Below are 10,800 nucleotides of genomic sequence, written 5' to 3'. Positions count from 1 at the left end.
TAAAAATGTGAGACTGGAGAAAGCACAAACTTAGTCCTAAAGTGAACCTTTCTTTTTTTAAGGGGAGGGATGGGCAAGGAGTGGGAGGAGAGAAGAGTACAAAATCTGTTCTCAAGCGTAAGAATAGAAACACAATCTGCCCATGGAAATGTAATCAAATAATGTATCTCATAGCAGAGACCTCCTGCCAGCTGCTGATAATTCAACTGAGCTGAACCTATCCTGAACCCTTTAGCCTACTTAGCCTTCTGTATCCTGCAGCATGCGCTGTGATATGAGATACATGCTACAGCACTAAGAAGGAGGATTCCGGGAATGCATCTCATGGAGAGTCTACGAGGCTTGAATAAATCACACACAGGTCTACAAGCACAGGACATCACCAGAAAGTAGAGACATGAAATGAAGATGAGAAGAAATGAGAATCAAACACTACCATGCACTCACAAGAGTGAGCTTTGGAATGATTTTTGAATTTGATGATTGCATTCTGTTTTTTTGGCGTGGCGGCGGCGACGGCGGCGGCCGGCGAGCGAGCTAGCGATGGGGGACTTACGTTTGAGTTCTCCTCTTTGACCCTTGGAGACTACAAGGGGATGACAGAGTTAGACATACAGTAGTTAAAGCCACCGTCCCACGCCCACCCCCCAGCGTCACTGCTGACAGGCAGGCAGGCAGCCAGAGCCGGTGCAGCGGGGAGGGAGGGTGGGGGAAGCAATCAGAGCACAACCGTTTGCATGTCTGGTCATAAACAATAGATATGTGATGATGTGGAGGGAGGGTGAGCTGCAGGCTTCGTTAAGTGATTTCGTCGCCTCCTGGCTCCGGCGAGGGTGCGCTTCCCCAGCAGGGGTGAGGCTGACACGCCCTAAGGCCCGTATCAAAGCCTCATACAATCAGAGGCAAACACCTCCATCCACACACTCACCTGCTCTAGCCAAGGCAAACTACAGAAATCCAGCAGTCATACTAACAAACAACACCGTAAAGTTAATAGACTATGATATGTTGAATAATGTCTAAATGCTCATGCCCAATGCATAAATTGATTGAAAGCTAAATTGAACCACTTAGTTTAGTATCGGAACTCCCCCTATTACCGTCTGACCCGTATTTCTGCCGTCTTGCGTGTATGTGTCACTTCTTGGTTTCTATACAAACCAAGACGGCGGACTCCTAAAGAAACGCAACCACCCACACCATAGGTATATCTAAATTAGCTATGTACCAAAAATTACATTTTACTGTGACTCGAAGAGCTGTAAACAGTTTGTAAGGCTGCGTGTACACAACCGCTTGGAGCTCCAGTGGAATTTTAATTTCATGACGAGAATTCTCAATCTAACCGTTCTTGTGCCGTTGAATTGGCGTAAATAGGCGACCCATCAGGCCAGCACTATAACTCTGAGCGTGGTAAACAAAATCGGATATTTCAGGCAGTAAATGCTCCCGTTAAGAACCAAACCAGATTTTTTTCAAATCTACACACCTATGGCTACTGAAAAATATAAGGTTCATTTAGCAAATGTTATTTTGAAGTGTTAAAAAACATCGTTGTTTTAGAATTTCTGAACAAAAGTGGTGATAATTGGGGGTGTTACGATATGTAAGAGCATGTTACACCTTAAAATCTAAATAAAGGGTAAAATAAGTTTAATGACAATTTTTCATTGAACATCATTATGTCCATCTGTTAAATCATTAAAATAAACTATGGTTAAAAGCAATACACTGACAAATGCCTTGTGATGTTGACACAGCATCATAAATTGTGTTTATGGTCTCCACCAATTACGTCAAAATGGCCCCGTATGGGTATGGTGGAGCATTATGTCCACGCGGAGCTGCAGTGCTAAAACCATGTGGGTGCTTGATCGCTCGCTCTCTCACACGCTCACCCTGCCCTGCTTGATGTTGGCTTTGGCCTCTTCACTCTGCTCGTCCAGCTCGTCGTCACTCCACTCCCAGTCGCCGTCCTCCGTCTTGTGCAGGTGTCCGCTGGAGCCGGGCACCCGGCGCACCTGGGACACAAGCACGCAAGAAAAGAACCCTTCACATATGCCGCCCGTCTACCAGACACTTTCTTTTTTTTGTCTTTTTTCTCCATGTGAAAACAAGAGCAAAGCACTCAAATGAGCGTAACACTTACCCAGCTATAAATATGCATAAATGGCAGCCAGGGCCCGGAGTGAATGTCGATGTGAATATAAATGAGAGAAGCGGTTATGCTAGAGTGAGGACAGTGAGCCCCTGCGTCTCTGTTTAAAAGCGGGTGCAATGGCAAAAAACGCAGCGTGATGAACACAAAAGTCACAGACATACAAAAGACATTATCTAGTGCACCTTGCTTTTTAGTCATCTAAGCAAAAACAAAAAAGTCAGTCACTAAACTCGTTCATATATGTACCATTGGGACATCATGTTCTCTCTCAGAACCCCTGTTCCAAGATATCTGTTCAGGCCCCTTGTGTAGAACAAAAACAACATCAGTTCATACACACATAAAAGACTAAGCTACTTTACACAGAGATGTGGCCTAGGCCCTATTGCATGTAGAACACAGACTATTAGATTTAGTTAAGAGGCACTATTACACACGATCCTATAAGACTGCATGACATCAATACACCTGTTCCCCACTAACAGATGTTTGATAATGCCAACACCACAATGTCATGAAACATGATCAAACATGATCTCAGATTATTCCCCCATAGCAGTTACTGATGATTAAGAAACAAAGAGCACAATCCCCCTCTACTGGCCACACCAAGTAACACATGCAGATAGGTCATTTCAATGCAAGACAGCTCCGCATGTCTGTCTGACTTTGAAATATGCTATGTCATTGCACAGAAAAAGGTCACTGACATTTTGATGCTTCTTCAATGTCTTCTTCACAATAGCTATTCTATTCTGTATCTGTTTATCGCTAAGAACACTGTGGGTGTCTCTGGTTGGTGTAATAGTACACTTCCTGAAATAGTCTTAAAACATTTCCCTCTTTCAAAAAAAACATTGATCTAGATTATACAGCTCACACACTGCTCAACATTAATTACAATGCAATGTAATACATCTACATGAGGTGTGGCAACACAATAAACTCATTTAACCTTCTGTCTTTACTGCATTCACTTGTAATGCATGGCTTCATTTTTCTTTCATAAACTGAAGTGGATGGTTCCAAAGCCAAAATGTCAAACAACAGAGGCAGTGGTGTGTGTGTGTGGGGGTGTGTGTGTGTGTGTGTGTATGAGAAAGAGTGCGAGACAAAAAACACAGCTGTCACATTGTATTTACACACACACACACACACACACACACACGGAAAAGAACATGCAGACAAATATTCATACATAATCTACATCTTATGTATTCCAATCTTTTACAATCTTATACACACACGTCTACAAAGCAAAACAAAAGAACACTACCCACATACACAATAGAAAGTTGCGTTAATCAAATCACAACATATAAACTGCAGATCTACCACCCATAATTTCCAGTCAGTTCTGTGTCACAATCTGCCTGTGAGCTCACTAATTAAACCTCCGGTCCCTGAAGCCTGGAATCTGCTGCATTCACAACTTTCTGCCCAAGGTTGGGATGACAGAAAAACCCTGCTGTGAATTCATTAGCTTTCTCTGTCAAGTACAAAGGAATATAAGTGCACCAGGGTGCTTTTTATACTTTAAGTGTAATTCTCCACATCAAGCTCATTGACTTAAGTAATCAGTTATTAAAACAGCTATCCACTTGTCTCAACAGATTGTACATCATATGTAGTCAATTAGAATTTAGCCTTGTGGGGTTCAGACGTGCGGTGAACAACTGTGTCAATGCAAACATCAGATTCTGAGTGAAGTATGTATTTAACTATTTTAAAAGTGCAATGAGAATGGCACTTATGCTATGGTTGCTATGCTTTGTGGTTTGCTTAATGTCTTTTATTGTGTCAATTTTCATTAACTGCAGTGAGAAATCTAATGGTGCTTTGGCCATGGCCATGTATTATTGTTGGGAAGGGGGTTAAGGGACCATTTCGAAACTGAGGTTAGTGTTTCATCATCCATATCTAAGTGACAGAGACAAACCATAACCCTCGGCCCATGCATATATTACCGTAGTTTCCTTCATGGTTGTCACTAGATGTTTATATAATAAAATAATATTATCAGTCTGGTCCTGTAAGTCTAGCTAAAATGAAAACTCAAAGGCTTATTTTTATAATTGCAGATACTGCACAGAGATGCCAATGAAAGAGCATCAATTTCTCTAGTTGTTCAATTTCTCTTGACGTTCATTTTACTGCAATATCTTATCCAAATAGCTTCTGATCCCTAGCTGAATCACAACGGATTATAATAAATAATAACTTATCACACTTCACTCAGTTCCCTTCAAATTCAGCTGTGACCTGACTGAAAAGTTAAACCTACATAGCACATCTCTCCATGTCATCTGTCCACTTCCTAATCAGCACAGGGGGGCTTACATTACTACCTAGATGTAATACCCAACTGAGTGGCGTGGTAGCAGCCAGTGTGCTGACCACTCAGTGGGAGAGCAGACAGGGAACAGGCCAACTAGTTCGAGAAGACAAATGAGGCCTGGACTAGGAGGTCTCCTGCCCCTTGGTCTCTAGCCTGTTCTAGTCCTTAAGAGTGGAGCTTTAGTGTAGTGGAGTTTTATCTCCCTCTCCTCTCCATGAACGCTACGCAGTCCTGATTAATAAACAGGCCCACACAGTGGTTTGGCACTAGAGACTGTGGCCTTGTCAAGTTTGTCTGAGCTGCCCAGACAAATCTTATGTAACTTCGGCCCACACAGTTTCACTGACATGTTATGACATTTAAAAAGGAGGTAACTGAATATATTTCATTGGGAAGCAATTAGAAAATGATAGGTTGCTTAATTACATAACCCATCATTGTTTTCTGAAAGTTTTCAGAAAGTGAATTCTCATGTGTGGCTAACTGAAGAACTCATCACTGCACTCAGAAGGGGTTTTCACACTTTTTTGGGACAAACTACCAAAATCTCACCCTCCTCACCATAAAACCCTGCTCTAAATCTACCTCAACACTATTTCTCCATGACAACCACATTCAGCTCTCATATAAAACATACACAGGTCAATCCACCCTCATATTTGCCACCAGTTCTCAGTGGCCTCTGTGACCATGCTAATAGCTCCAAGCTGCTAGCACTGAAAGCTCCATTGCTGTCCATAGGCCGAGGGCAGGGCAGCGGCACGCCTGGCCTGAGAGAAGAGACAAGCTGAGGCTTCATCAGATCCAGACTCGCAGCCAGTTAACTGTGACCAGGAACCAACTGGGCATGCAAATGGGTGTGTTTAAGTGCACCTCCCCAGCCACCGAACTGACCGCTATTAAGGCCCATTTGTCTTTGACCTCCATTTGCCGTGAAGGGGCATTAGACAGTGCTGAACGCATGGCTTGTCACAGCACACACCACTGCCTTCTGCATGACTGATGCCTCTCTGGAACAGGCCTGGTTTGCTACAACCCAAGGGTCGACCTGAACAGGATGGTCTGTGTGCCTGTGTGTGTATATGTGTGTGTCTGTGTCAATCTGTATCTTTGTCTGCATGTAGTGTGTGTGTGTGTGTGTGTGTGTGTGTGTGTGTGTGTGTGTGTGTGTGTGTGTGTGTGTATGCATACATGTGTGCATGCATACATGTGTGCATGCCTATGTGTACATGGGTAAGTGTTGACAGTAAATGTGGCATTTTGGGGGATCTTATACTGTCAACACCTTTCAGACCTCCCCTAAACAAAGCCACGCATTCTGCCTGCACTCTCTCTCCCTCTACCTCAGTCAATACAGCTGCCCCGGCTGCTCCTGCTGTGGGGATGAGGGATCGAATGGCATATGTCTGCTTGACAGGAGAAAGGCCTTACCTTTCTGGCTCTTTGGGTTATTTTGGGACCTCGACACAGCAACTTCTCAGTCAAATACTCGTGGGTCTGCTCAGTTGAGAGAGGAGGAATAAGCCTTGAATGCATTGCGCAGGTATTGTGTGGATTGGATGTAAAGTAGAATTGGATTTGCAGACATACCTTGGCCTTCTGGAAAAATTTACATTTCAAAAGCTCTGCTGCAGTAGGCCTGAGAGGGAAACAGAGAATGAGGGATGGGTGGATAGATAGATAAAGAGAAAGAGAGAGAGAGAGGGATGGAGAGAGAAAGAGAGGAATTAGAGGGAGACAAAAGAGGGGCAATGAGCTCACTGAGCACTGTGTAATTCACACAGCTCACACACATGTGTCGCCAGGTGTATGAAACATGCTGTAGCTTTGACAGCACTGAGCCCAGCTCCTCTTAAAGGGCTCCCCAGAGAGCCACTTGCTCCCGGCCACACAGCCCTCTCTCACTCAGACATCACACACACATCAAGCCACACAAATGACACAATAGTCCTTTCTGCTGACGGACACCTTATATATGGTGTATGAATTCACACAAGTGCTTGTGAGAGGGCCTACATTTCAATTCTTCCAGTCATCCTGCTTCCTTTTATATTGATTTTTGGAGGATTAAGGAGGCATTTAGCTAATTCTTTCCATTTAAGCTGTGGGACCAATACATTTAGTTTGAGGTCAGACAGCATGAAGAGGTAGTATAGCTGTACGAGCACGTCTTCAGGAATGACCCTTCACCCAGTTAGTGACAAGCTGACAATAATTCAGTCTGAGTGAACCAAACAAAGTCTCCAAAAAAGGAAGAGGCCAAGAGGAAGTCTAGAACATCCACTTGAGTCAAACAGAACTTTTAGACTGTACAAAAGATTTAAAACACCTAAAGGGCTCTGGCTCCTTTTTTAAACTTTATAAGATCTCTCACAAGGCCTTCAGACCTGTTAACTCAGACTAAGCACTGAAAATACCCTGGAGCTAATGAATCAACAATTCACAAAACAAAAAAAGACTTGAACAAATCGAAAAACAAAAAACAGAATGAGATTCAAACCTTTTGGCAGGATCCTTCTGAAGGCACAAGGTTATAAGTTTCCTAAAGGACTTTCCATACTTCTTCACCATCTCCTTATCCTCCACACCCGTCTCTAAGGCCGGAGGGTCATTCTGCAGTGTTAACATTAAGACCTGGAGGACAACAATAAAGCCATTCACAACACCAAATGGTCATAATCTTTCTGACTGTTCAAATGGGCAATACAGAACAAGGCAGGGGCTGACAGAGACATTCAGATGTAGTCTGTAAAGAACTCTATGCACAATATAATTTCATAGGAGGTGATGAACTGGTCCAATGTTGAAAGTAAATTGAGCGTGGTCTCTTACTTTCATGGGTGGATATCGGTGGTAAGGCGCAGAGCCCGTGGCCAATTCAATGGCAGTGATTCCAAAACTCCAAATGTCAGCTTTGAAGTCATAACCTCGTACCTGCCAGCAACAGAGTGTGTGCATTAGGAGAGGGGATACTGCGCTATAGACGACTGACTGGGGAAACTGATAAGTTTTACCTGTTCCATCACCTCTGGCGCCATCCAACATGGGGTACCTACAAATGTCTTGCGAACTTTGTGCCTAGTTACATCTCCTCCCGTGTTCAGGAATGCGCTGACTCCAAAATCTATTTAAGAATGAAAGGTTAGGGTTTTTTTCTGGTAAGTCATTTAATTCTGTTTCTATATAAGGTATTCGTAGAAGAAAAATATTATTACAAAATGTATTTTTTTTTGTTCAGCATTATCACAAAATGTGTACAACCTATTCACTGAGCAATGTCAGCCAAGGTCAAAAATAGTAAACAGGGTTACATAACCAAAATCAATACACAACTGAACCAGATCCTCCATCAGCTCCAGAGTGGGAAAAATCAACCACCATGAATAATTGAACCTGGTTTAGCAGTGTGTAACCTATCTCTTCTCTTTTATCTGATAAATATTTAAAACCCTAAACATTCCACATTTTCCTCACTATATATCTACTTAACATCCACGGATAGTTTTAGCACAGACCCAAATAAGTGTGTCATTGTTCAAATGGGGTTACTTTCAAATGCATGTTCAAAATAGATAACAATCAATGGCACTACTAGAGTAGTGACTACTAGAGTAGTGAGTCTGAGGAAGACCAGTCAAACAGGAGAAAATAAAGTAAGAAAAAGAAATGACCAAGGAGTGTGCCGGCTTCTCTTTTAAAGCATTTAGATTTTTCTGTCCTGCACCTGGGATGAGCACAGACTCTCTCTCTAAATAGGACAACTAAGGACGTTAATATCTCCATGTCAGATTAATGTTAGAAATGAATGGTGTCCATGGTGAGGGCATACACAGGAGAGAGTATATCTTTACCCTCTGAGAGTCCTACACACAGAGGGCTTATTCAAATTGTGGCCAGAGCTGAATGGGTCGTGTTGAGCTGAGAGTAACTGGTTGCCTACTCTCGACCAGCCCTGAGAAGTGCTTGCCTTGTATATAGCCAGTGAAGCAGGGGCCAATCCTATGCAACCTCTCCCCCACCCCAAACCTACACAGCCCTGTCCTGAGTGGTCTGCGGTGAAATCAGTTTTTTTCTTTTCCCCAGGAATAAATAATATCACAACCAACCTGCGATCTGCACCGAACCGTCTTCCCCCAACAGAATGTTCCCCGCTTTCACGTCCCTGTGGACACACACACACACACACACACACACACACACACACACACAGAGGGAGAGAGAGAAACTCTGGGTGACCCACTGCGGACTGGGGCACCATCGATTCCATCTGTCAGCATCCATTAGGACTGACTAGAGTCACAACCCAGCACACCCCTGAGGGATGTCGATGGTCCAGGCCTTTCCGGTCCGTGACATCCACAGAGGTTCATTCATGACCTCCCAGTTACGAGTTTCTGGTCTTACAATCAATGCCTTTGAGTGGATCCCTCAAATCATTGCTCTACATGGATGGATAGATTTTTTTCTGTGCAATATACATCCCGTGATAGTTGTGAACATATAAAGCAATGTCAACAAAAACAGTGTGAACTCTTACATATATGGCAACTATTCAATCTACAGTAGTAGTATAAGGCGGGGATCACACTGGCCAGCGGCAACACAACGCTCAGACCATAATAAGTTCTATCCCGTTCCTATGGTAACACAAACGGTTTGCCTTAACTGACAATTGAATATGCTCACGTTGCGGTTTGAAAGTTGAACCAAGTTCAATGTTCAGCTTGTTCAATGCTAGCGTTAGGCTAGCACTGCCACCGTTCCGCTGCCGAACCATAGAGAACAATTAGGAAACCTGCCACTTGCCGCTGGCCAGTGCGATCCCCGCCTAATAGTGCGATTTGAGCCAGAGTGTGTACATGCTGTGTATAACAGTGTGAGAGAGTTCTACCTGTGAATCTGTCCATTTCTGTGCAGATAGTCGAGGCCCTCTAAAACTTCTTTTAAAATGGTGGCTATTGTGGGTTCGTCCAGGACTCCGTTGTTGTGCTCTCCTTGGTTGACTGTGTGCTTTATGATGTCCAGCACTGACCCTGCAAAGTTTGAAATGGACACAAACTGATCAACTGACCATCAATGCACCAAATGCAGGGATTTGCAGCCAAAAACTATACACTCAAATCAGAGCCAACATGATTACAGACATCTATGCTGCTTTCAGAATATCTACTCAACTGACAAAATTCAATCTTACCTCCACTGAGAAGCTTCATGACTAACCAAAGCTCATCCTTTACAACAAACGAAGTGTAGTAGGACACGATATTTGGATGATTACACTGGCTCATTGCTTGAATTTCTTTCTGTATTAAGACAAGAAAGGGGAGGCAGAGGAGAAATGGGATCTCAATAATGTAATCATGAACAAACAAACAAACAAACAAACAAACAGAAAACAGCCCTCTCTCTAACTCCTAAAGAGCATGGTGTCTACCCTGCGGCTGTGTGACTAGAGCAAGCCATTCTGGATCAGCTCTGCTGCCTGTTTAATCACACATTTTCCCTCCCAGGATGCACTCATGTGCACAACTGTCCCCACATTAATCATTCAGATCCCTCTCCGACCCCTCACGCCGGACCCCAACAAAGTGGATCAATGAGAAACAGCTTAATCCAGGGAGGGCCTAAGGCAGGCATGGAGTGGAGTGGGGTGGGGTGGGGGGGGGGGTGGTGTGGGTGGAGGGCTGGGTGATATCTGTCTGGCCAAAACACGGCGAGAGGGAGAAAAATAGCCCATATTTATCACTCACTCACCAACAACTCGTCCATGCTGGTCTGGCACTTCTCGAGGTTGATCCTCTTGATGGCGACGCGCTCCTGCCGTGGGATGCAAAGCGCGGCCTGCACTACGGCTGTGGCCCCACTTCCTTAAAGACGACCATAAAAAAAGAAATGAAAAATGCCTGTGTGGACTTTTCAAAACCCACACACTCACGCTGTCAGATCTGGTTTAAAGGTCAAATATATGGATTTTCAGAATAATTGCATAATAATGATGGCGAATAAGGATACTGTTTACAAGAACACCAAAAACATCAGTTGTAAAATAATCAAATTGATTTTGTGTTTAGTACCGATATTGTTTCCCTAAAACGAAGTTACAGACAGTCCTATCAGTTCGATCTGAATAACCAATTTACACACCATCATTCATCTGCTTAGCAGAATATCATAATAATGGCCTTCAAGACCAATTCATAAGCAATAACACTAAACACATGGCATTAGTGTTACAAACAAGATACACACAAATACACCGATAAGAACACTAACTTACTGTATGTGACATGCATCATATAGC

General features: G+C 43.4%; 1 protein-coding gene across 2 annotated transcripts in view; it reads right to left on the bottom strand.

Annotated features, from left to right (window-relative positions):
* The window catches only part of stk39 (serine threonine kinase 39), a 33,826-nt gene that overhangs the window by 21,804 nt on the left and 1,222 nt on the right, over positions 1-10,800 (bottom strand). The window contains exons 2-13 of one of the 2 annotated variants that reach the window (XM_048238757.1): positions 10,254-10,366; positions 9,694-9,802; positions 9,391-9,532; positions 8,606-8,661; positions 7,514-7,623; positions 7,332-7,433; positions 7,000-7,133; positions 6,090-6,138; positions 5,931-5,996; positions 2,408-2,464; positions 1,899-2,021; positions 557-586 (exon numbers count right to left, since the gene is read on the bottom strand). In XM_048238757.1, coding sequence (XP_048094714.1) covers positions 557-586; positions 1,899-2,021; positions 2,408-2,464; positions 5,931-5,996; positions 6,090-6,138; positions 7,000-7,133; positions 7,332-7,433; positions 7,514-7,623; positions 8,606-8,661; positions 9,391-9,532; positions 9,694-9,802; positions 10,254-10,366 — 1,091 coding nt within the window. The remainder of the gene's footprint in view (positions 1-556; positions 587-1,898; positions 2,022-2,407; positions 2,465-5,930; positions 5,997-6,089; positions 6,139-6,999; positions 7,134-7,331; positions 7,434-7,513; positions 7,624-8,605; positions 8,662-9,390; positions 9,533-9,693; positions 9,803-10,253; positions 10,367-10,800) is intronic. The other variant, XM_048238758.1, reaches the window with a different exon arrangement.

This window comes from Alosa alosa, chromosome 3 (assembly GCF_017589495.1).
Source record: "Alosa alosa isolate M-15738 ecotype Scorff River chromosome 3, AALO_Geno_1.1, whole genome shotgun sequence".
Classification (NCBI taxonomy): domain Eukaryota; kingdom Metazoa; phylum Chordata; class Actinopteri; order Clupeiformes; family Clupeidae; genus Alosa; species Alosa alosa.
This window is presented reverse-complemented; position numbering and strand designations above follow the sequence as displayed.